The following is a 26,726-nucleotide window of genomic DNA, read 5'->3' as shown; positions in this document are numbered from 1 at the left end:
TTGGGGAATTAGAGAAAATCTTGACATTTCAACTAGACCATTAGTGTTTTACTTTCAATCCATCGTCTTTATAGTTAGAGGTTATAGCATTGCACTACTGTAATTCTCCCTCGCATGCCTGGGAAGTTCTACCTCCATCACTACATAATTACAATTCCATTTTCTTTCAGTCAGGTAGTACAACACTGTTGGAAACTTGAACCCACTGGCAGCAGAACACAGGGCAGCCACTAATCTTTCTCACTGTTGTATATTTCAGACAGCTCTTTGAGAGAGAAAAAGAGCAAGAGAGAAGACCACCCCAGCCCCACTGAAATGACCCATTCAGCAAGGGTGCAAACAGGAGTTACAGGCACTTTCTCTCTTCCATGTGAAAGACCTGTGCACTGAGTTAAGGAGAAAGACCACCAACTAAAATAAGGAGATGCAGAGTAGGAGGTTGTGGAAGTGCATATTAATATATATATATATATACACACACACACACACGGACAATTTGCCACCAAGTACGATGTGCATTATAGATCAATCAATATTTCTCTGGGGATGACCTAACTAAATTCCTTATTCGTTTGCTACTTGTGAGTAATGCAACAAAACAATGCTTATAACATTTATATTGCAGAGCCCCATCACCTAAAGCCCCTACTTACTACAGAAAAATTAACTTTAGGAGGCTTTGGAGATTTACAGGCACTCCTTTTCCCCTCTGTGAATGTGACAGTCCTTAATTTACCAATCCTAAATTTACCAGCAATCCAAGACGACTGAAAAACCTTTCAATGTGAAGTAAGGAAGCTCTTCCATGAACAACATAGACACAATTTTTAATGGTTATCCTGAGCTTTGAAAGGTTGACAGAAAATTCCAAGTTCTGCCAAGAAGCTGACCCAACACCCCTTTTCCAGTGGTCTGAGGCATCTGTGCCTGGAAGCCACCTCTGACATATCTCCTAGTTCATAAATATCTGCAATATGAATGCCTGCATCAGAGCTGTTCATCCAGTGATCTCCTTGTGGTCCCTGCTAGTACTGGATCAGTTTTATCCCAAGATAAATATCTACAGTTGGCCAGGTGAATCAAGTCCTTCAAGTGCCAGTTTGTCCCTGTGTACGATGAAGGGATCCTCTGGTGACTAGCTCAGCTATAGATGTCTGTGCTGTATAAAGGTATAAAGTTGGTTGAAATGAATCCCATCCCAAGGTACAGGACATTAAATTAGTTTTATTTTAAACAACAGCACAGGAGAGAGTAGGAACTGGAAAGGTGTGTTCACATGTCTGGGGCACAGGTAATCTCTACTCAAGCTGGTTTTTCAAATGGCAGCTCTAAGGTGTTCAGAGAACCAGACCATTTCCCGTCCAAGTGGGAAGTGTGTTCATGGGCAGCCACAGGTGAGGCAATCCCAGTTACTTATGAAATTTATTTTTCATATAAGTTTACAATCCATTGTGTGCTTCCACTGCTTATTACATATATATTGTCATGCATTTACATGGGTAGTTATGTGTGCTCCCTATATGTATTTATAATCGTGTAATGTATGTAAAAAGAGAGAAGCTGAAAAGCAAGCATTACTCACTATTTGAGGAACAACTGTAAACAGCAAATACAATTTTTAAAATAACAGGATCATCCAGCACCAAATTTGTGATTTTTGAAAAGTTTCAATTCAGAAATCACTTGAATAACTCTGGCTTTACTAATGACCATAACAATTACAATTGCCAGCCCCAAACATTCATATCTGCATTTTTGGGAAGGGTACTGAGATACAACAAGTTGTAGTTCACATGTCTTGTTTTGTTCTTGTTATGTTCTCAGCTAAATACATGGGATTTGGTGGATTTTAATAGGTAAACATGAGCAGGAAATTTGGTGCAGTGGCTCTAGCTCCCATTTTTTCTAGAAGGTACTTGATCCTAGATGTAAACACAAGTCATTAATACAATCTGTCCAGAGTTAGTGGAGTCTATATGTTATTACATATTTAAACATTCTCTTTAAGTTGGGTCTGTGAGTCTCTTCAGGGCAAATTACTACATTTTTTTGTTGCCATCTCAGCACTGGAAAGGGGAAGAAACCACAGGAGTGATGTTACCACAGACCAGGCGCTCTGTGGGGAATACAGAACATATGCAAAAGAGGATTTGAATGAAACCTGAGCAATGTGCAATAAAACAAGAATGAACTTGGACAGCTTATCATGGATGGGATTTATAGTGGTATTTGTGTGGCCCCATCATGCTGACCTACTTTTCTGTCACTGGAATAGGAAGGAGGTGCTGCTGCTGGTCCTAGGCTCAGGCATGGTCTGAAAAACTGAGTTGCTCCCAATGTCTCTTAATTACTTGTCAAAGTCTTGGAGCAAGCCACCAACAACCTACAAGCTTAACTTACCGTCTTATTAATAGTTTATCCAATTTAGTACATACGTTATTTCTTGAATGAACAGCAGGGACCAGAATTGGTGCCCTGTGCCTGGCGGCCCTGTGTTCCCATGGCGTTGCTGTGAGCAGCGTTGTGCAATGTCTCCCCAGCTGCCTCACATCCCTGCAGCAGGCAGCAGCATGCTGAGGCTGAATGTGTGTCAGGAAGAACCGTATTGATTGACTTATTCGATAACTTTGCCTGCCAAGCCAGGCTCTTGAGATGCAAAATGTAGTCTTCCACAGCATCTGCCACTTGTCGCATACTATCCTAAGATGATTGAAAATGTAGAAAGGGAAAAGCTGTCCCATTGTTTTTGGAGCTCAGAGTGTTGAAAATAAAATTACATGCTATGAGTATATTTTGACAGGTGTGTCTGTTCTAAAAATGAAAAGGCACTGTGGGGCAGGATGCTTGTTTTTTCTGTAAGAGTTGCACATTGTCCAGGTACAAAAGCTACTTTTATGGCTGCCCAGCCTGGGAATGTAGTTTGGTCATTTCTCAGAGAGGAGTTCAGTTATCACCAATGTCATACATCATGACCAGTAATGACAATTTAGGTCCCCGTTTTCCTCTGCATATAAGATGATGACTTCCATTGTCATGAAGTTTTTGGTACTTCATCAGTGGCTTTGCACAAGTGTAGCTGATCAGAACCTGCTAAACAAATAAGTAAGACCCAAACCTAAAAGCATCCAGATCCCAATCTTATTGTGTATTCTTGTAACAAGGATTATCTGATTTGACTTCACATTCCTTATGTGGAACACTGTCCTTATGTAAAGCATTTTATGTCTGATCCTGCTCCTCAGAGGTTCTCCTTGATCTGGGGCTGGCCTTTTATTTTTCTTGCCTGGTTTAGGTTTGCGGCACGTGTCCTATTTTTATGCCTACTATCTGGGGAAGTGTATTGAGGCCGGCACAGATACACCAAACCCTAATTGCTTTAGAAGGCTTGCAGATCTCCAGAGGTAGTAAGTATTTCAAATGTTCATAATACTGGATTCAGCTGATATTGCTTGAAATCCATTGCGGGTCTGGAAGGCAGGAAGCAGGGACTTTCACACAGTATTTTTTTTCCTAAATATAGTTGCGCTGTTAATATTATTTTAAACACACTCAGTGCTCATTTTCGGTTTTCACGGTGTGATGGTTTATTTTCCCCTCATATTGGGGCAAGTCTGTTTCATACGAACCACTCTTTTAACTGCAAAGTATATCCATCACCCAATGCCTTGGCTGTATAACTTCTTCTGTGAGGGTTTCAATCCACTCATCACAGCACTGGGTCAAAGGCAGATTGCTGTTGAGTCATCTATTTCCAGCTTTTTGAAAAAGTGATAAAATACAAAATGTGTTTGTGCTCAGGTACCTGAATTTGTCATCTCCAGGTCACTACACAATGGTTTACTCAGAGGAGCCAAGGGGATTGATTGTAAAGCACCTCCTGTTCTCAGTAGCAGCACTCATACATGTGATGTGCAATCTGTCCCATGCTCCCCCGGATGGAAAGAAAGCGTTTGCAGCATTAGGGTCATTAGACTTCATAGATGTAAGCAGGTACCATCCCACCCAAGGATGGTATCAGTGCTGTTGCTGTTACCATAAAGACAATGCATCTTTTGTGAGTCGATTTCAGTTTGACTCTGTAGAAGCTCTAGGCAACAACTTTTTTTTTCTTCTTTTTATTGTCAGGTTATGTCATAATACCTAGCAATACCTTTAATCAAAATAAACAGGAGTAAGGTGGCTTTTAAGGAAACAATTTTATCAAGATAAGAATGAATTGAAGCAAGCTGACTGGAAATTTATTTACTTTGAGAAAGTGAGAAAGAAATAAGTAGAAAGAAGTCAGACACTTCTTTCTCCTAATTGGAATCAGACTCTGGAAAAGGCTTCCACAGAGTGGAAGTGAAAAGTATATAAGAAAAGTGTTGTTTTAAAGATGGAGTTTAAATAGGTGTATGGAGAATATCAGCTGATAGGATATCTGCAAAATTGGGAGATCAGAGATGTTCCAAGGAGTCCCTACAACCCCCCCATTTCTTCTGAATTCCTTTTGTATTTAGAATCCAATTTTTTGTCCTCAGCTTTGTCTGGTTTGTTCCCATGATGAAAAGAAAAAAGGAATTCGGTCTAAGAGTCCAAAAGTTAAGATTTCCCAACAAATACTAATTTTGATTTTGAACTTTTAGAGTACTTAGCAAATCTTTCTTTAGGAAAACCTCTGGTGAAGATGTGCCACTTCTTGCACTCACCATCCTTGCCTTTCTAGACAACATTTTTTCCAGTTGTTTGCTGATGAGCTGTGTTGCTTCCAACAGTTCTGGCTTTTGGTTACAGGAGAAAAGTGAACATGGGGCTGTGGTTCAGACTGAAAAGCCTTCAGTGAAGATGAGATCTTTTATTTTCCTGGTCAAGAAATCTGTGTGTGCCATTAAAAAACAAATTAGCTAAGTTACACTGAAAATGGAGATGTAGAGATAGTTGGCATAGCTGTCCAGTTAATCTCTAATCTGGGTTACAGCAAAATTCTAGAAGCTGGTCAGTGCTGAAGAGACCCTTCCAACAGAGAGGCCAGGCAGCCAGGGCCAGCAGCATGACCGATGTATGAGAGACCATGGCTTCTCCTGTGTTTCCACAAGTAGCCCAAGCCATTGCCTTGGGCCTTCCTGACTGACTGGTTTGCATCTAAAGTACCTTCGAGATGACTAACTGCAGGGAGGCTTGTAGCCATGCTGGGAGGCAGCCAAGGAGCTCCAACTGACAGTGTCCAGAGTAGACTAACAAGGGTTTGCACAATGAGGATTTCCATTCCTAAAATGTCCAGAACAGAGAGTTTGGTTTAGGATTTTGCCTGAAGGGAAGACAGGTATTCTTACCTTCCTGTTTTGTGATGGCAGATCAGCCTCACCTGAATTGGTGCTTTTGCTGCTATTTGCTGTATTTTTCTTATGGAGAAATTATACAGTACATTTTAAAATTTGAATTTCGTTTTTGTAGACTTATTTATTTAAACCATTATGTGGTATTTAGGAGGGGGCAAAGCTGGGTTCTTCACCTCTCTTGGATGGGTCTTTCAAATCAGAGCAATAGACCTGCTGCAAGCTACTGATCATGGGTCTGTTACGATAGCTAAGATGTGTCGATGCTTCAAATTACTGAGTTAAAGCTTTGCCCTCTATTATGAATGAGTGTCTAGGTTTAAAAATAAATCCTTTGGGTTATACCAAAAATTTGAACTGTCAAGAAAGAAATGGTGTGATGAACCGAAACATAGGTCTCTTAAGCTGCCCTCAATTTAGCTGTATTTCAGTAATCTCTCATTCACCTCTCATTGCTGTCAGCAGCCCATAGGGGTATTTTTATAAATATGATGGAAATAGCTGTCTATGAATCATGTCACTAAGATGCATGTGGTTTTGCCGCTTCAGGGAATAAGTAAAGAGTGTGTAGTTTCTCTGGTGAAGAACACTGCATTGCTGGGTCATTTGTACCAATTGGTATTTCTTCATGTAAACAGATTTCTTGCATAAAAAGAATCTTTATTTTTATGTGTGGTAGGTGGAAGTATTTTTGTTAAGTAAATGCATATAACTTCATTTCTTGTTTTTCTGTTGTCACTGTCAACATGTGTTTCTGTAAAACTTTAGTCAACAGCAGATATTTATTAACAGACCTTTGCAAGTATGTTGTTATCACAGTTGTATAGTGCCTTTATCATAGAGAAACAGATGTATCTAAAATGCAGGAGCTTGCAATAGCTTTCATGTTTTAGAGTCTCTGCTAAAATCTGTGGAGACTAGACAATTTTCATGGTAAAATATCACTTACCTTCAATTATTATTTTTTTTCATATACAAAATTATTTTCATAAAAATAATTACCTTTTAAATAATTTACTAAACAAAAATGTAGCCTACTTTAGCTTTGCAAGTTGAATGTATATTATTAAGTATTTTTCAACGATATTCTTTCACTCTTGATTTCAGCCACCTGCAATACCGAAGAATTTTAAGGAAAAATAAATAAATAGCTCTAACAAAATGCAAAACTGGTTATTTTGAAAGACTGCAAGATCCTTTCCATTTGACCTGCTGTTTGTTATTGTTACTGTAGATTATGGATGGGAACACCTGTGATTATCCTCTGGTTAATATACTCTTGAATTGGAAGAAAGGGCAGAGCTGTGGTGCAACTGGCAAATAGCCAGCTAACCTCCTTTTCAAGCATTTAAAACACCTCTTCCAGGGGGCTTCTTAATGAAAAATACATGGGGATGGCTATTTTGACAACCCATGGAATATGATAGATGATAGTAACCTTTTTTCTAAATGAAACTGGAAAACTGGGAGCTGGCAGGCCAGTGTGCCCAGGCACACAAGCTTTGGGATGACAGCTTCCTTTCCTGCTCCTTACCTCATAAATACATTTTTAATGTTTATTTTAAAATTATGTCCATATGTACTGGGCTGTATTCTCATCTCCGTTTTGTTGAGCCTTCTTCACTCTTTATAGTTTCAAAATAGTTATATTTGTACTTATTTAATATAGAGGCAGTTAGTGCAGGCCAGAGGACTGTCTAGATTTTGTGTCCTTTTCTATAAAAAAGCAAACTACGCGTGTGAGCAACTCTGTACTACTTGCAAATGAGATGAATGCTAAGAAAATCTTCAGTCTTATTGTGTAATTTCTCATACTTGCCTAAATAAGAGGAAAAAATCCTGAGTGAGCTTTTTTGAAATGAGTTTACATGTTCAGAGAAGGAGTTAAAGAGCATACTTGGCTCAGGCATCTACTTTTGCTTAGGGAAATATTCTCTGTAAGAACGTGTACCTTGGTGCTATTTTGTCTTCAAAATTCTCTTTGTGGTTATGGTTGTTTTTTTCTGCTGTGGTCTTCTACAGCTATTTGTAAATTCTTCATAATATTAATTTAGATTAGAAGAGGAATCTGCCTGATTTTTCAAGAACCAAATTGCTTTTCTCCATCTTATTATATTAGCGATTAAAAATTACTGCTGCTTTCTTCTGCAGAACTGTAGTAAGACACGCAAATCTGGTTATTTCTAGTCACAGCCGGGTATTTTTTCTTTAAAAATCTCTCCCTCCTATCAAGTGCTGCTGGTAACTGTTGTCAGGTATTTGAGTAGCTGCGCTCTGGTGGCAGGTGTGAAGTTGTCTGTTCGTTTTCTAAGCAAAGACCAGATGTTTGTTCTGGGCTAAGCAGACTGATTTGCAGTTAAACCTAAAGTAAAGGAACATAATTTCAGGCTATAAACCAGCCATGCCTCAAGCCATATGTAACTCAAAAAGAAAAACATGAGAGCCAGAGGTAATCAGCTTCTTTGCTTCCCTGTACATCTGCAGTATTTGCTTATGCAAGTGAAGAATGGATGGTTGTTCTCTCCTCTGTGTTAACAGAGGAGAATTCAGATTTGTACCTTGGACTAGTTCATAGTCTTCCCTTGCTCTAAACAGAGGTGGTGATAAAAACAAGGCAAAAGGCTATATTTAGAGAACTGGGCTGATGGGAACTCATCAGTTTGCTTTAGGAGCCCGTGATAAATCTGTCTCCCTAGGAGACTTCAGTGAGCACTGAGGCACATCACCTCCAGCTCTGGTCACCTCATGTACTTCCACTTACTCTGAGCTGTAAACCATTGCACGCTGAAAAAGAAACTGGGAAAACTTTAAGAATTTCATGTCCTGCAGTGTTATACTGGGCCCAGGAGAGGTGAGGTCTTGATTGTTTTGTGGCTGACAATGTCTTGTACAAGAAGGAGCTTTGCACAGAGTCCCATGGCTACAGCACTCCAGAAATAGTCATGCCACTGCTGCCTGTTAGATGTATCCATCAGAAGTCTAGCTTTTGCATTTTAAGCTAGTGTCTTTAATGTATTCACACTAACCTTTAATACATTCACAGTATTACAGGCAGGAAAAATTACACTGGGACAAAGGATCAAAGGCAAATATTGATGAAGAAATTTTAAATAATGTGCAGATCTCTTGTGGGCATTGATTCATGTGCTTCATGGTGTCAATAATTGTTTGTGAATTGCAGCCATTTTTTCCTCTGAACAGAGCATTACTTTTGAAATATAGTCATTGATTAGTCTTTGATTAGCTCTGTAGTAATTTTCATGCATCAGTAGTTCTGATAAAAAAAAAAGTAGCACTTATTTTACACCAATGTGTAAGACCCATACATTGTTCATTAATAACTGAAAGGAGTCTTTAAACTATTTTCTTTATTGCAGAGACCACACTGACATTTTTAATAGCCATACATTTCAGGATAAATGGAAAATGTCTGAAGGGCTTTTTATTTTCTTCAGGTTGGTTTTTGGTTTGGTTTGGTTTGTTTTTTGTTTTTTGTTTTTTGGTTTTTTTTTATGGGGCAGTTGTAAATGTTCTGATGTCTCAGGACAGGGCTGCAATAAGAAGGACATGTTTGTCACTTTGGTGCTAATGTGATTTCCTGTTTTTCCTACTGTACGACTCTCCATTTTATCCCAATTGTCAGTAATGTGCTATTTTTTTATGATTAAATGATGAGACCTAAGATTCAGCAAGGAGAAAATAATTAAAACTATTTGTTTCACAGACTGTCAGCAGCTATTAGGGATTAGACAAATATAAATTAAGGGTGTTTTTCCCCAAGCCATGTTACAGACTTTGCAAAGTTCACAAACAATTGTAATCCTCTTTTATTGAACACAGATTTAAAAGTAAAGGTCAGTTATGTTTAGGTCAGTTATGTTCTGGTCAGTAAGGATTTATGTAATTGGTAAAACCCAAACATTTCGATTATTTTTATATAAAAACTGTGCTGCTTTGGAAACCCTTGCTTCTCAATTGTGGCTCCCCTACAGAGCTCAGGGACTAAAAACTGGACACATCAACTCAGCAGACATTTGTAGAGCAAAGAGGGTTTTTCAGCTTGTCTCTCCAGATGCAGGAGCTGCTCCTGCCCTGGGAAGGGTCAGGCAGTGGCTGGCATTGTGGCTGATGCTGGTGGCCTCTGCACCCTGAGACCACCCCCACTCACACTCCTCCCCTTGCAGCCCTACACACCCAGCAATACAACATGCTGTCACACCACCGTTTCGATGCCCCTTGTGATTTTGCTGCAAGAAGAGCCTTGGTTTCTGCCCAGCTCTAAGGGCTTAGTACCGCTTGTAGACCCACTGTTTCTCCTGTCTTCCCAGATATGGCTGGGTCAATCCATTGGTGAGATTTTACCTAATATTTCCCTCTTCTTTCTCTACTGTCAAAAGGCTTGTGCTTGCTCCTTTGTTCCAGAGTTGGTAAGAGCCATCGGCATGCCCCAAGAGCTCATGTTTGAAAGCTGCTCTCTACCCCTTTTTGGTTTCTGAAGGGGTTCAATGACATGGATGGGTGATCCAAGGAGGGTGAGTGTCGGTGATACACTGGGAACCCTCCTGCCCTGAGCCCCTGAGGAGACCCTCCTCAACATGGCATATGTGCTGCAAAAAAGGGATCTCATCCAATGGGGCAAGCAGCCAGCACACTCAGTGAGGTTGCAGGGAGGGCCTGGCAAGTGGCATTTAGGAATTCAGGAGGAAAAGGGAATGAAGAAGAGCTGGGACTATCTGCGAGTGTCGTGGGGCATGGTGGAAGGGCAGGCAGAGAAAACGAGTGAAAGTTTAGACTGTAGATGTGCTTCGCATGCCACCTAGAGAAACAGGGTCCTGATCTTGATTGGAACAATTCAATTCCACTGTGAAGTACATATTAAAAAACAATAGGTGGCTGGAGAGCTGTGCAGACTTGCAGGTAAAGAGCAGAATTTTAAGCAAGCTGCTGGGCAGGCGGGAGAGGCGATGGGGAGGGCTGGGACAGGCAGCCTGCACTGCCACTCAAGCCTCTGCTCAGACCTCAGCCTGCAGTTTTGCGAGTTAAAAACAGTTGCTAAACCACAGCACATTCTGCATTAATTCAACAGGAATTTTTCCTGGGAAGCAGAAGTTTAATCATCTGGGGCACAGCTCTTTGCAGAGCGCACCGGCGGGCAGGGCTCATTGATTGGGCTCTCAAGGCAAACAGGCAGGTGTAGTGAAATGGCATTGCCAAAGAGCGAAGTTCAATACCAGCTCCCTAAACAAAGTAAATTATTTCAGCACCAGATGAGTCTGTAACATGTATTGATCGAACCACAAAACCTCCCGGTATTTGTTTCTCATTCTAAACAACTGCTCTAACCTTTCAGTCAAAAAGCCCTGTGAATACAAGTGCAACAGAAACTCTCCTGGGGCACTTAATAAAAATAAAAGGTTAATTCTCACTGTGTTATTTTGGCTATTGATAGTTCTGCAAGTGTAGGTCTCTGGGTCATACCTACCTACCTATGCCCTTAATCAGTCCAGTATCAAAACCCCAGTCAGAAGCTCTCTGCAGAGACAGGAGCTATCTGAGAATGAAATAAAAGGAATATGTTCAGGAAGGTTGTTGGGATTTTTTACGTTCTTGCCCCACAAGTTCGTTTTCTTTTCCTTTTCCTTTTCCTGTTTCTTTTTCTTTTTCTTTTTCCTTTTCTTTTTCTTTTTCTTTTTCAATAGCAGACTGGGGAAAGACTTTGGCTATAGAAGTGATTAAATGTTTTTCTTCTCTCCAGTTTTTCATTGTCCTCCTTCGTGTAATAAGATTTGACTAATCACTATGGACCTAATTTTTGGAACTTGAACCAATTCTTACTGCGACACAAGCCAGGGCAGTCAGTTTAGACATTCACAGAGGACTGTACCTGTACAGGAACATGACACTTTTGCTGTGACTTCTGTCATCCGGCAAAGGAAACAGGAACATGGGAAGGATGATACCTGCCACCAAATCCACTCCTGGCCTTTGCAGGGGAGATGTTATTCACAAATTAATGGCTCCATCTGCTACCTTAATGAAGGTTTACAAAACACCTTTTTGTATATTGTATTTGTATTTTGTATATCAGCCTGTATATTAAAATTGACAGGTTCAGTGTATAGTAAATCTGGGTCTTGCTATGTACTAGTACTTAACAATCTTCAGTACCTCCCACTTCACCGCTTTCCTTTATCTGTTCCCCTGGCAGGAACTGCCACCTTTTTTTTTCTCTCTCTGCCCCCCTGCAAATTGATAATATCACCTCTCCCAAGGCTAATATCCCCCTCTGCACTACAAGTACCAACCTGCCCTTCTTTCAGACCATTTAGCAGATTAAATGTGATGATATTGAACTCAGGAGTAATTGTTTTCAAGATGGAAGGGTTTTGCTTCTGTTTAAGACCTTGGGAAGCATTTGTGTGGCTAAGACTTTGCGTGTTTGCTTTATAATGAGCTTTGCAGTGCAAGATATGATGACTTGGATCTTGTCTGACATAATTTTAGAAACATGACTAATCTTATTGAAATCAATGGTACTATTTGCCTGTCTAAAGTGATATATATATATTCTTTGCTGCTTTTCTGAATTTAAGCCATCAGTAGGTTCCTTGATGGACAGTAAAGACCCCCAGGGCTGATTGATTTAAATAAAGGGATTTAAGTTACAGAGCTTAAACTCACTTTCAGTCTACACAACAAAAAGCTTGATTTGAATAATCAGATTCAATCCTCCTTTGCATTTGCATTTTTAGTTATTTTGTTAAAAACAGATTGATTCTGGTGGTTTAGTAAGCACTGAGAGATGTTGATTTGCACCTGAATGTAGCCTTTGCCTTTAAATTTAGTACTTCTCTTAGGTAACTGAGAGGATAAGCTACTTAGAGAGCTTCATAATCAGAATCTATCTGTGATTTCATGACTTTAGTGTTCTGTTGTGATAGAAAATGGGAAACAGCTGTTTACAAAATGACTGATTTTTTTCTTTACTCTTTACAAGCTGCTTCGAGATGAAATACGAGTTTAATTAAAAAGAAGGGAAATGTCATTTTTACAAGATTTTATTACTTAAACAGAAATACCTTGAACTTATTTAGCACATTTCTCTCATCAAAACCAAGGATGTATAATCTGTAATTACTGACTTGAATTAACTAATTCTGATTACTGTATCTATCAGAAAAGATAGGATTAGAAAATCTGAGCTGCCTTCACCTATTTCTGTTCTTCACTAAAACAACCATAGAAAATCAGACTACTCTTCTTGTTTTCCATCTTTGGAGTATGCCACTAGGGACAGACCTGAATTAATTAATTAATTCAGACCTTGTTTATATCTTTTTGTTTATCATTCAAGAATAAATGCTGAAATTGCCAGCAACTAGAATAAAAGGAAGCATAAATTTGCTGAATAAGATTGCTTCCCTCCCCACCACTTTTGCCTGTCTTCCAGTTTGGACTTTCTCCTGTCAGCTTGGGGAATATTGCAAAACTATAATTTAAACACAACAGCTATCTAGAAAACAGAAAACCAGACCTGTGGACAGTGCTAAATGCTATTTGGTGATCTGCTTGAAACGTCTTCCAGCCAGCCAGCACAGCCTCTTCAAGACTATCACATTTCAGTCCTGCAGAAAGGCTTGGAGTCAGCAATAAGGAAAAGGAGATGGAGGCTGAGACCCAGCGCAAGGATAAGCACTGTGAGGCGGTGTCTCGTTTTCCATGCAGGAGCTTTTTGTGGAGGAGACCCACAGGACCTGTTGCAGCCCAGCTAGCATGCCGCTACAATGTAGCCATGAGATATTTGGAAGAAAGTGTATTTTTGTTTTCACCTTTCCCATCTTCTCAGGTGTATTTTCATCTTGCATGCTATTAATGCAGAGATGTAGCACCCTGTAGTCATTTTGCGCTTTAGTGTTTCTGGTCCCCATCTTTGCTAGTGCAGTCACATGGCCTACTTGAGTCCTGGAGAAGAAGTGTCCTCTGCTGACCTTACCTGGTGATCCAGGAAGGGATCTGCACCTTCTTACCTGAGCCATCTGGTTTCAGCAAGTGCCTCCAGCGGGCAGGTGAGAAGCCTGGGCAGGCAGCCAGCCTCTCCAGGCCCCACCACCCTCCTCAGACCACATGTGGAAACAACCCCGCTGCTCTTTGGGGTGCAAAACGGGGGTTGTAGCAATTTAAAACAGAAGAGGCTGTGAAACAGCCGCTGGCCTATGTAATTTGGGGTTATTTCATTTTGTCTATGTTCCGTACAGTCTTTATGCTTTTTGATCTCACTGGAGTTCATAAAGGTTTTCTATATTGTGGTTATCTTTTAAGTATTTAGGTGTTCCATGCCTGTTCTGAGTGCTTATAAGCATTAAAAAACAGTAACAGTCCTTATAAGAAAGTTGTGAAGTTGGAGTTGTGATAGTTTCCATTTTCTGAGAAGGGAAAACAAGATTATGTGACTTGTGAAATGTTAAAGAGTAAGTAAAAGAGTAGAGATGATGGTAGGGGGCTACAAGTCAGAAGTCACCATATATCTTATGCCTGAAGTCATGTGTTTTCAGCAAAAGCCAGCAAAGACATTTTACTTTGTGTGAACGGGCAGGTAAATAAAATAAACTGTTCACAAGTACATGCACTCAAGAGCATCCTCTTCAGCACTTAGAGCCTTGCTGTTTCTCCTGCTCTGGAGCTGGTAAAAATGCAGCTACCATTTCAAATGCAAACACTTCTGTGTGATTTTCTGTGTTGTTTTATTTCGATTGCCAAAATCTGGCATCATCTGAAAGAATTCAGCAAACTAAAGCTTACTGATGTACTGGTATAAGATAATGCATAGAGAATGAAAGCTCTAAAGCTTTCATGGATGTTTGTTGTTTTAAGTCCTCTTTAATTTTGATCCATTCACATTTTAACTCATATTTAAATTTTGTTTTGAAGTAAAAAAATTGGTCATATATTTTTAAATGATGCAGATATTCCAGCCACTACCTATCAAAGAGGTTGCCTCTCTAAGAGCTTTGTTGGAGGGAGGGGTAGTCTTACACTCTTACTCGTATTTCTCAGATAGTCATAGTTCAAAACTACTAATTCAGTAGAATTAAAGCCTTACATAGTTAATAAAAAGGTCAGAACAGTTTCTTAGCATATGTCTAGCATGGATACTCAGCTGTAATTGAGTATTCTTACATAACGATAGATCAGTCTGTATCTGGGAATGAGGAAGATTATATTGAATTGTTCACATGATACTGTAATTATGGCTATAAAGCTGGTAGTAAACAAATAAATTGTGTATTTTCCTTTTACAAACACAGAAAAGGAGTAACAGCCTAGTGCACAAGGCATCAGGATTAAGATTTAGGAGGCTCATTCTTTCCTCATCTCTTCTCCTGACCTGTGCATTTGTTTCAGTAAACCACTTGCCTGTCTGTAAATAGAGGTGTTGCAGAAAATCCCAGATTATTTGAAGATACGCAGAAAAATTCTGAGTGGTTTAAGTCTGGCATCCTCAGCAATCGGTAGCTGCGGGACATCACCTGGTTTCCAGAGGGCTGGTTGACCAGAGAGTCACACTCCCAGAAGAGGCTTCAGCATTTTGAGAAGTACGTGTACTCTCTCAGCTCTCTCCTCCTGTTATTGCCTGCCTTATTTCCTAGAGACTGGATGTTCTTCCAGCAAATGACTGTCTCTGGCTGGATGTTTATGCGATGTCTGGGGCAGCAGCCTCCTGTCTATCAAATTTTGCATACTGCTGCTGAGCTGAGTGAGGTAACGAGTGTAATGTAATTGGAGTGGCTGTAGCGATATCTCAGCTCTGACTTTGAAGGTATCATTGTCTGCTGCAAAGCAGGCGTAAGGATAAGCCTTCAGGCAAAGTAATCTTCCTCAATGCACTTGACAAAATGAACAAAGGACTTGGTTATGATTAATTACTTTGACCCAAAGTTTCAAGTCCCTGCTTAAATCCAGTTACGTAAAGTTGGGTTCTTGTTTCCATTTTGAGAATTGCTTAAACCTAAACATAATTCTTCTAGTCCTCCATTTCAACAGTTAGAAAATGCAAAGTATGGATCCACAAACACTTCTGCTCAAATCACTAAGGTTATATTTGACTTCTAAGTGGGATGGTTTGAAGTTAAGACATGCTAATTTGTTTTTGTAGTATCTACAAGTGAGTTCGCTGCTGAAGCTGCTGTCTGAAGTCAATGGAGATCTCTTCAGTGTGGCCCAGAAAGCCGGCCAGCCAACAGGGGCCTCATTCAGCTGCCTGATAACACAGGCATCTGATGCTATTTGAGATGACCCATGATGTCCTGCTCAGTCTGAAGCAGCTGCTTTGGAAGAGGAAGGTTCAGAGCTATGGCTGCTGTCTTCCTGAGTAAAACTTTGATCATGTTTTGAGTCTGAAAGAAGAGCCGTACCAGGGTTTCAGAGTAGAGCTGCTTGGTGATTTTCCAGCAAAACACGTTTCTCAGATGGCATTGCTCTGACACAAAGCAAAGCGAAACCTGCCACGGTTGGCTCCATTAAACGACTCATGGGAACTCAGGCATTCAGACAATGGTCCTTGGGCTCCCTGAGCAACCTGCTGACCCTGGCCATCTTTTGGGGACAGTTTTATTCTTCCATGGTCTACTTTATCTATAGGCTTCCCAGCCACCTGTGTGGAGGCTGATGTGAAGATGAGGTGGGGCTTCCCAGGTTCTCTGTGTAGCTGGATTGTTTTGAAAGGTCATTCAAAAAAATTTGGTTTCCATAGAAAGAGAAGAAGAGATCCAGGTTTTGATGCTCCTTGTGTCTGTTTACCAGCTATCTCTGCTTCTGTTCTTTACAGCATCTTGTACAAGGATACTCAGGGAAAAGCTTCTCTTTTTCCCAGAATAGGCATGAATTATTCATATTATAAAAGTTCCTTCCCTTCAGCATTTTAGTATTTTTTTTAGTTTGGAAATTGCCTTCTGTTCTCAATTTATCAGTGTTTTGTCTTTTATTATATATTCGTATCTTTGATTCAGAAATTATTGCTCTGTAGCCACAACATTGTCAAGAGAAAGGCTTCACATTTTAACTCAGCCATTTGTTTGTAGCTGCTGTCTCTTTTAAAGAAGAAACCTAAAGATTTTATTATGAAGTGAATTTATTAAAGAATTCTCTTTGCTGTGAGTTGGGGATTGAAGAGAAATTAATTTGGTGGTGCTGACTGAGTCTCTAGGGAGAACTGTATATTCAATAAAACATCTCTATCTCTTTCTGGTGTATAATCAAGGCAGAAATTGGATAGAAAGAGAGTAATAGGGAGCTACATGGGAAAGAATAGGAGAAGAGAGAGAACCCAGGTGGAAACTGGGGATTTTGAGTTTTGAGAAGGCAGAGATCTTTGACAAGCTGTGCTGCCAGACATCTCTGGCAGCTTTGGCTTCCTAGGGATCTGACAGTTGGTCCTGGCCATGGGTCTTACCAGGGCTTACAGTCGGCTGTTACAGCCTCGTTGATGAAAGCTTGCCGAACACATCCTTATACCTGCGTCACAGTTTCCTTGCTAGCCTTTGTTTTCATACTCAGTGTTTCAACTAATCATTTTTCGGCCAAATTTTCCAAAGCAATGATCACGTCAGGAGGTCTAGACACTGCAGAAGTTACACAAGAAGTGTTGAGCACATGTAGCCCGTATCTTCACCAGCAGGCTGTGACACTACAGCAGCTGTTGTTATTTCACCTCAAGAGTCTTGCACCAGAAAGTAACCTGGTTTTGAAATGAGTCGGTCGTTCACAGATCATAGTAATCAGCGCTCCCTGTAACACAGGTAATTTATTTCTCACAAGTTGTTTGCATCAATATTCATGGGAACACAATCCCAGCTACTCTGTTTCTGACAGTTTTCAAACTATTCCGTGTTGCAGTGGCTTTGTGTTTGCCTTTGTTCTTGAGAGTCAAGCAGTGCACCAAGGGTGGCTGGGTGTCCCCCCTCCATTAGCTGCCAGCAATTAGATGACAGACTTTGCTGTACCCAGTAAAAGTAATTTCATGTTCTCATTCTTGTTGCTAAGCCCCACTGTGTATATGCATAGTACTGTTCAGGATCCCAGATGATCATTGTCTTCCCTGAAGAAAGACAGAAAAGGCACAAAACTGTATATGCAGAGATTTTAGTCCAGTCAGTAGAATACTAACATTTTCAAAGCATTACCAGAATAATTAACATGGAAAAAAGTAAAGGAATGCTGGCAAAGGTGCCTGAGTACCCAGGCCCAACAGATGTCCTGTTCAGTGCTTACTGTGTCTTCCTAGTTGGAACCTGGAAAATGTGTTGGTAGCCAGAGACATGTCTTGTCCTCACCCAAGTCAGGAATGGCCTGAGGGAAACTCATCCATTTAAAAAAGTGAGGCTAAAGAGCAAACACACTGAACCGTCATGCCAAAAAAACCAACCCCTGAAAACTCCTTGAAGTCATCAGCCCATGAGCGGATTTCCCATATGAACTGACAAGTTCATGACATAATGGATGTGAGTACATGAGGTAGGACCTTCTCATCATAAAACCAGTGTCAGTGAGTGTTCCTACAGCAGTCTACTTAATGTTGCTGATGAGGGGCATTCCACCAACACTTAATGTGTTCTCCATCACAAATTGTATGGATAAAGGTGTTTTAACATGTTCTTCCTCAGTATTAAGCTATTTGCCAGCATACTAGCCAGTCCTGATGCACAGCTGCCTGTTTGACCCCTCAGTCGTGTCCCTCAAAACGCAACTGCAATTTCAGTCGCTGGGTTTGCCAGCTGCTTCCTGCTCTGTCCTCTTTGCCCAACCTTCTCTCCTACCATCGCTCAAGATGGCAGCATCGTGAAGTTATAAAGTACAAACCAAGTATAATCAGCTGATTGACTGGGGTGAGGGGAAGCTATTCCAGAGTAAGAACTCCTCTGATACCATAGGTTGTATCACTACTGCTTTTTCAATCATATGGCAAACTGTGTCAACCGATGCAATTGGAATTATATGCATGCTGCCCATGTGAACTGTTCATCACAGTGTTTAAGACACAGCAAGGTTCTCACTGTTTGCTGGTAGTTAACTGAAGATGGTACTGGGAAAATGAATGGATTGCAGAAGAGGAATTATAGGAGCTTGTTAGTTTTGTTTCTGTTCCAGTTTTCTGTAGTTTCTGATGTATATACCATACTGTCTACCCAGGACGCCGAGCTATGAATTCAGGTGAAGGTGGAACTGGATGAGTACCTGGATTAATAAGAAAAGTGCCACAAAGCCATAATGCACAACTGATGCAGGCGCATCATTTCCAAAGAGTTAAGCTGTTGCGCATGTTGTAGACAAATGAAAAGCATGTGACATTTCATAGAGACATGGCTATAGGGCCTGACTCGTCAGCTAACACATTTTGTGAGCATTAGCACCTAGTATTGACAAGACTATATGGCACTTAAAAATGCGTTAATCGAAATGCATTAACTGGCAAGTCTTAAAAACACAAAACTAAACCACAAACCCTCTTAGTATGTGTCCTAGCTTTCATAGAATAGAATATTTCATTTAATGCTGAAGGAAAAGTATTCTACATTAATGATTTACTATTGGTGAATATTTTAAAAAAGAATTAGTAGAGCTTCTGTAAAAAAAAAAACAACAAAATATATCTTTCTTTGGGAATAGGTAGTACTGAAATAATGTCATTTTGTGTACATAGACTGCATTTTGCTTAAATCAGCTGGTCACATGCTATCTTTTCTCTCCTTCCACAGCCTACACATGTAATAAGCAATATTTCAGTCTGACCTTTATTTACTGTTGAAGGGATACTGCAATCAAATAGTTAATTGCAAAGGAAAGTGAAATACATGATCAATACTGTAACAAGCAAAAGGAATTGCACATGCAGAATTTCATTAGGAAGAAGTTAAGCAGAAATCAGTTTTACTTGGCTATGACAAAGGTATCAATTACAGTTGCTTGGATACTAATAATACAATAATATGTAAAAAAAAATCCAATTTAAACAAAGTTCAGCACAAATAAGTTGGTAGCTGAAGAGAGAAGAAGCATTGTGCAGTTTATGGGAATCCCTCTTGTCTTAGGACAAGTCCAGCCAAATCATGATGTTACGGATTCTATATGTGTGTGTGTGTGTGTATATATATATTTGTATGTATATGTGTGTGTGTGTGTGTATATATGTATATGTATATATATATTATTCTGTTATTGTTTGGGTTTGGGTTTTTTGGGGGTTGTTTTGTTTTTTAATTCTGGCAGTGTGTAGAGTATCCTCCTCTGTGATTTGAATGATGCTTATTACTGCCTGTCTACCTGCAACTTTTGGTGTAATACTTCAGAATCTCAAAGGTGGGAACTTGCTCCCGTTTGTATAGAGCATCATGACAAACATCCTGGGGTTTATAGATCAAGGTATTCAAGTGCTGGCTGGTGATTTGGCTGGCCTCTTATCAGGTGCTGTCCTTCCTAGAAGGCCATTGGCATCACAGAATGGGTCAGATGTGTTGCTTTGGACAGTAGTCTCCTGCTTGTGGTAGTTTTCCAAGAGCTTTGTGGTTTCTCCTCATCTTTTGATGGGCTATCATGTGGTAAAAGAAGAGCTATGGGGTTCCCAGGAAAGCTGGCAACTAGGCTGAGGCTGCCACTGCTGGAACAAGTCAACCTGCTCCCTGTCCACTCATGAATTGCTCCAGTGGTTGCAACCTGTTGCCAGCTTCTTTCTTCCCAAGAGGTCTTCAGGTGCTGGTACACAGGCAGGACATGTATGGATGTGTCTATGTGTCTCTGTGGGCTGCAGTTTAACTATGGGTGTGTAGTAGATCCAAGACTTTGGGAAAGAGCCTTGATGGTGTATGGGCAGGTGGACATAGAGTGCTTTCATAGTAGGTATGAGCATGATCCAGAGATGGAATCACAGCAAGTACTTTTCTTCCAGCCTCTCAAAACAGGTAGGTCATCCACCCAGCTGGAAGGCCAGGGTACTCCTGGTGTAGAGTTTCCCTTTTACTTTCATTAAAACAGAAAACACGCCAGAACAATGAAGAGAGAGATCCTCAAGTAATGGAACATTAAAGCTTTCAACATTAATTAGGCACTCAGAAGATGGGATAAGACAATTAATTAATCATACATATGCAACTCTGCTCCCTGTTGCACTGGAAAAATTGTTTTCCTTTAACTGAAATTATTATGCACTAATTGCTTAATGTATTATAGTGGGGTTTTTTTCCTTATGTGTTTAGATAATTGCTTTTAGCAACAGGTGATAGAAACTAAATAGGAATTTTTCACAGAACCTTCCACTCAGTGTATTAGATATGGTGGACAGGATTAAAAACAAATTAAATCTTGGGGCAAGTTACATAAGCTGACCTTAATGGATGGTGACAATGTCACTGTGCTTATAGACCCGTCACAATGTGGCCATGTAAGTGCATTTATTCATGTCTGAGCCTGTTCAATATTTTCTTTGTATTGAAGAATAGAAAACATTTGCTACATAAAATGGTTTGGTAAAGGTCTACTAGGGCTGCATGAATAAAAACAATAGCTGACTTTCAACTTGTACACTGCTTTTATTTAAAATATTTAATATTATTTGAAATGGAATGGAATGGAATGGAATGGAATAGAATAGAATAGAATAGAATAGAATAGAATAGAATAGAATAGAATAGAATAGAATAGAATAGAATAGAATAGAATAGAATAGAATAGAATAGAATAGAATAGAATAGAATAGAATAGAATAGAATAGAATAGAATAGAATAGAATAGAATAGAAAGACTAGAGTATTTCAGTTGGAAGGGACCTACAATGATTATCTAGTCCAATTGCTCACAAATTTGGGACTGACCAAAAATTAAAGCATGTTGTTAAGGGCATTGTCTAAATGCCTCTTAAACACTGACAGACTTGGGGTATTGACCACCTCTCTAGGAAGCCTGTTCCAGTGTTTGGCCACCCTCTTGGTATAGATCCCCTCTGGCGGGGAGCTAACCTGACATATCATCAAAAAATAAAGAACCTGATAAATACTGCATATGATAGAAGAGACTTCCCATTGAATCAGCAAAAGCACATAGCATTTCTGATGCTGTAGGAAGATCCATACAGACCAATGTCTGAGGCTGCAGAGAGCCCTGCTCATAAGAACATAATCACATGAATTCCACCCACAGAATTTTTTTTTAAAGCATTTCCGTTTTGAGCTGTTGTTAAGATTTGGTAGTCATCGACATTGACATTTATGCTTGTTTGTGCTGGGGAGCTGGAGAACTCAGGAACATAACGTCCAGTGAACCATCACATGAGCTAATGGTTTATCTGTGTCACTAAATTTTTAAGTACAGCAGTATGTTAAAAAAACTTTTGGTTTCTTTCTGTCATCCAGAGTGAGTGGTATAAAATATGAATGCTTGTATTCATCATTTTTCTGCTGCTTTACAGTATTAAGGTATTTTATATTGCAGCATAGCTGATTGTGATAGTAGCCACTATATGAGCATGTGGAATCCAACTTTTTGGAGTCATCCTGATCATGTGAAGAATTATGCACACACATATCTTTATGTTGTTTACATAATGTACTGGATGGGAATAGAACTATTTTTCATAATACAAAGAAGGGTGAAGAAGCAGTAGTAGAGTATAAAACTAAAGTAAATAGGCACATTGTGTTTCTAGATGGTATCTAACTGTCCAGTCATCTTCTTAAAAATAAAAAATATTCCAGCAGTTACCTGAACTGACTTTTTTTTATGTACTGACTGATGCTTTGCTGAGAGAACAGCCTGTTGGATGGCTGAGTTATCATCTTATTTCATTCAGTGTTATTTGGAACATGACATGCTGTCTTTGTGTGGTAACTGGCAGCAAAAGCTGGCTATTCCGTGGCCGCTGAAGGAAAGCACAGTGGTACTACCACTCCTTGCAGCTTGTTGGCATCAGTTTTCCTTCAGCTTAAACACTTTTGATCAAGGGCTTGGCGTGGAGTAGAGCATTTGTATTGTAGGGTATATTGCTTCAGCAGTTCACTTTTGGGGGAACGTGCCTGTGGTCACACAGGGGATGGATTTCCTTCACAGATGCTGAGGGTGCTCTGCCTGGGCACCAGCTGGAGAGGTCGCAGTTTGGGTAACCTTGACTTATTGCGTGATTGTGTGACATGGCTCTAGTTTATTTGTAAATGAAACCAAATGCCAGATGCATCATATAAATAAATTATTTTTAGTAAGTTGTATTTATGCACAGTGAGAAAACAGAGTTGTTTCTTTTTAAAATATCATAACCTTGTCACAAAAAGCTTCAAATTACTTAGATTTGTATTTTTATTAAAGCACTGAGTAACCTGTTCAATACTGTCTCTTTCACCAAGTGAGTTCTTTAGGAAAAGGCATCCTGTCAGGTGCAGCAGACAAAGCTATGAGCAGCACTGGCACTGTTAATGACTCAGAATGACTGCAAGGACTGTACAATGATACATTATTATCTAGTAGGCGTTGATTAATTATATCACTGATAAAAATGAAACATATCAAACATTGTGTTTTAAATATGTCCTTCAATGAAAGAAAAAAAAAAAACCATTTAAATAATTTCAGTGATAGCTGTGTGATCCTTCTGAAGGCAAAATGGAAATGTTTTGCATATCCTCAGGATGAAAGGAGTTATCACTCTAAGCTATTAAATTTCATTTAATACTCATGGTCTGTCAGACATTGCAGATCTTTCACCATTTTGCTTTACAACACTGCAGAATTCTGAAAACTATTGGAAAATGTAATTCCCTGGTTTACCTGCCTGCTGGGATTGAACTACGGAATCTTAATTTGCTGTTGTACTTTCCATGATCCTTTGCTCGTGTCATGTTGTTGTAACAATGAACACATTGCACGTACAGCATAGCCTTCATCTTCTTAAGGCAGAGTATAGACCCTTTCAGCCCTGCAAAATGAATAATTAAACTAGGATTATAATATTTGTGTTTGCTTTTGGGTTTATTAGCTCTAACTGTGAAAACTAAATCAATTATTTTGTATGCTCCTCCTGACTGGCTCCTGAAAAAATGGACCAGAGTTTTCCATATATCTGTTCTGTGGCTTTAATCTATCTCAAAATAGCAATGTTGTGGAAACAAAGTCTACTTTGCTGGTTGAATAAGTGGCATTTTTATCATTGCCACCATGAGGTTTGCATAAGAACTACAAGTTTGATGCAAAACTAGGGAAGCTGATTGTCATTGGTAAGGTCCCATGGTGTAATGTAATTATTTTATTATACCTGTCTCATCTGAATTTGTTATGGTTTTTTTGTTTGCTTGTTTCTGCAGACTCCAGAGGAAGGAGCCTCTACAACCATCTATGCAGCAGCATCGCCTGAGATGGAAGGAGTGGGCGGCTGCTACCTTTACAATGAGGAAAGGACAAAATCTGCTGACGTAGCATATGATGAGGAGCTGCAGAGAAGGCTCTGGACAGAAAGCTGCAAAATGGTTGGGATTTCTGATGAATCCAGCAGAATTCCCTAGAAGAAGCCACTTCCAGCTGGGTAAATGAAATACATTGACAAGCATCTTAGGTGAATTCTTGCAGCATCAGTCATCATCCTGGAAATCACTGTTCAGTCCCAAAGGCAAACATGAACAGCTCTGTTCATCACTTGAACCCCTAGTCTGCTAGGGTGTGGGGGGAATATTCCCACAGAAAGATGTAGTGGTTGGTTTTAAATCTAACCATCAGTTTTGTAAATCATGATGTTTCAGTCTGTGATTAAAATACAATCTTTAACCTTGTGCACAGCTGAGTTTTCATTTTTTGTTCAACAAAAGAAAAGACATTCCCTGGTGAGCATGTTGTGTCTGTGGCGTGTTGAACTTAAGGCACCTTTGTTACATACAACTAACTCATTTCTAATCAGTTTTAAAAGTTTCAGCTTTTTTCCTTAAGCTTCATTAATCTTTAAGACTCTTTATAATGAATGTCAGCTTGTTCTAATGCAGGCATTTGGCATTCATGATGATTACGTTGTTTCTATCACAACATCAGTTTTATGTGTCAAGTTTTATCCAGAGGTATTAACTGAAAGTCAGAACCAAAAAAAAATATGTAAATAAGGTCTTCAGACAAGATATTGAATTCATTTGTTTTCAGTTCGAGTGCAGCTCTCCGTTGAAGGTGAGGCATAAGTGTAAGGAAGGGATCAAACATCATAACGGTGACACTGGTTTCAGCAGAGGATGAAGTCGGCCTGTTGTCTTGGCTGTGGGCTAAGATTACTTGTCCCCTTTTTTCCTGGACCCATGTAAACTTGCATCCACAACTTCATGCATTTTCTTTGGCAAGGAGATTCACTCATCTACTGCTCGTTGCGTGAAGAATCACCTCCTTTCATTGGTTTTGAAACTAGTTTGTATGAATCCAGAAACTAGAGTTCATGGTTTGGAAGAGGCAGCAGACAGTTAATGCCAGTCCACTTTTGTCACATTGCTAATGGTTTGGGAGACTTCCAGCATGTCCCCATTAAACTATCTCTTTGCCGTGTTGAAGAGTAGCTCCTGCCTACTCATCCAACTTACACAGCAGCAACAGGATATTTTCCCTTTTGTTGTATTTCTTTCCTAAAACTTCCTAACAGATTCCTAACAGCTGTTTTATTTTTAATTTTATTTTACTTTCTCCGAGTGTGGAGCTGATATTTTTTCTGAAACTATTTTTGGTAAACTTAAGATTTCTCTTCTGAGTGGCATAGTGGTCAGTTCAGACACCATCAGTTTCAAACATGCTTCAGTGTGCACAGTTCAGGGAACTTTACCTATGTCTGCCGAAGTGAAGCTTCAAGGATGATGTCCACATCCATGGAGTAAAGAACAAGACAGACACGTGGCAATATAAAGACAATCTGAGTTTCTACAAGCTCAAATAAGTAAAAGAAAAAAAGAAAAAATGAAATATAAATAAGATATAATATAATAAATAAAAAAAAAAAGAAAAAAGTGGATTGAGGATGATAGACACAACATTCTAACAGCGAAGGTGATAAACCACAAGAATAATTTACCAAGAAACTTCCCCTGGAAGTTTCAGTCAAGGTTAGAAGTCTCCCCAAAACATCTAGAAGGCTCCTTGGAGACCTTATAGCAGACTTCCAGTGTGGAGGGGCTCTCTATCAGGGAGTGTAGCAATAGGATGACAGGGTAATGTTTTTAAACTAAAAGAGGTAATATTTAGATTAGACATTAGGCTGAAATTCTTCACTGTGAGGGTGGTGAGGCACTGGAACAGGTTGCCCAGAGAAGCTGTGGATGCCCCATCCCTGGAAGTGTGCAAGGCCAGGCTGGATGGGGCTTCGAGCAACCTGGTCTAGTGGCAGGTGCCCCTGCCCATGGCAGGGAGCTGGAACTAGATGATCTGTAAGGTCCCTTCCAACCCAAACCATTCTGTGATTCTATGATCTTTCCCTCAGTGAGAGAAACTTTCCAGGCATGGATTCTGTGACTAGGGAGCATAAAATCTTGCTGTTAATAGAGTAATCTCTACCCTGCTCCCATCTCATTTATTGTAGGTGTCATCTGAAAAAAACCAGCATAATCTTATAAATGGCCTTGCATTTCCTTTTTGAAGATAGGCACAGCCACAGCAAAATAGACCGATAGGTGGACATAAATCTTGTATTCACTTTGGGGCACTGGAAATCACTGCATGGCAGAATTAAGTGCAAACACAATGTTGTGCTCTTATTTGCAGCAGACTAGAAACAATACAAACATGTTCCTGTGCACTGAACCCTGACTAATATCCCTTCTGGGCTTTTTAGCTCAAACCTGGTAGTTCACTGTCCATTTCTCCAGCCTTTGGTTCAGAGAGGGATCACATCTAACTGAAAGGAAGCATGCTAATATGTCCAGAAACTAGCAAGGAGATGCAAAGACAAAAAAACCCCATAGTATGAACAAAGAAAAGCAGATGAGAGCAAAAATAATAAAAAAATCTGAAGGAGAGCATATCTTCTCTCTAAATTAAGTCATGCATGATTTATTCCTAGCTCCTCAGAGTTAGTAATACAAGGGCTAGCAGCAGGAAATTTATCACTCAATCACTATAGCACTTTCTCTGTACGACTGGCTGAGGTTGTTGGGTTTTTTTAGTTGGTTTTTTTTTGGTAAGTGAACGTAGTGCTTGTGAAATGTGCCAGACTGACACTCTGGGAACTGAATTCCTCTGTTTATTCACGGATTGTGCACAGGATGCAGTAAGCCTGCTAGACAGCCAACATTTTGATGTTGCCATAGCATTCCCACAGAACATCACTGCTGCTAGAAGTATGTCCAGGATTACTCAAACTAGGTGGGACCAAATTACCTTCAATTTTGACTCTCTCAAAGCTCCAAAATATTCACACAACCAGTT

The 26,726-nt window shown here is 39.8% G+C and overlaps 1 protein-coding gene across 1 annotated transcript in view; it reads left to right on the top strand.

Annotated features, from left to right (window-relative positions):
- Positions 1–24,112, top strand: part of DHRSX (dehydrogenase/reductase X-linked) — a 168,126-nt gene extending 144,014 nt beyond the window's left edge. The window contains exon 7 of the mRNA XM_040584907.1: positions 23,651–24,112. Coding sequence (XP_040440841.1) covers positions 23,651–23,848 — 198 coding nt within the window. The 3' untranslated portion in view covers positions 23,849–24,112. The remainder of the gene's footprint in view (positions 1–23,650) is intronic.
- Positions 24,113–26,726: the final 2,614 nt, after the last annotated feature.

Source organism: Falco naumanni, chromosome 2, assembly GCF_017639655.2.
Source record: "Falco naumanni isolate bFalNau1 chromosome 2, bFalNau1.pat, whole genome shotgun sequence".
NCBI lineage: Eukaryota > Metazoa > Chordata > Aves > Falconiformes > Falconidae > Falco > Falco naumanni.
This window is presented reverse-complemented; position numbering and strand designations above follow the sequence as displayed.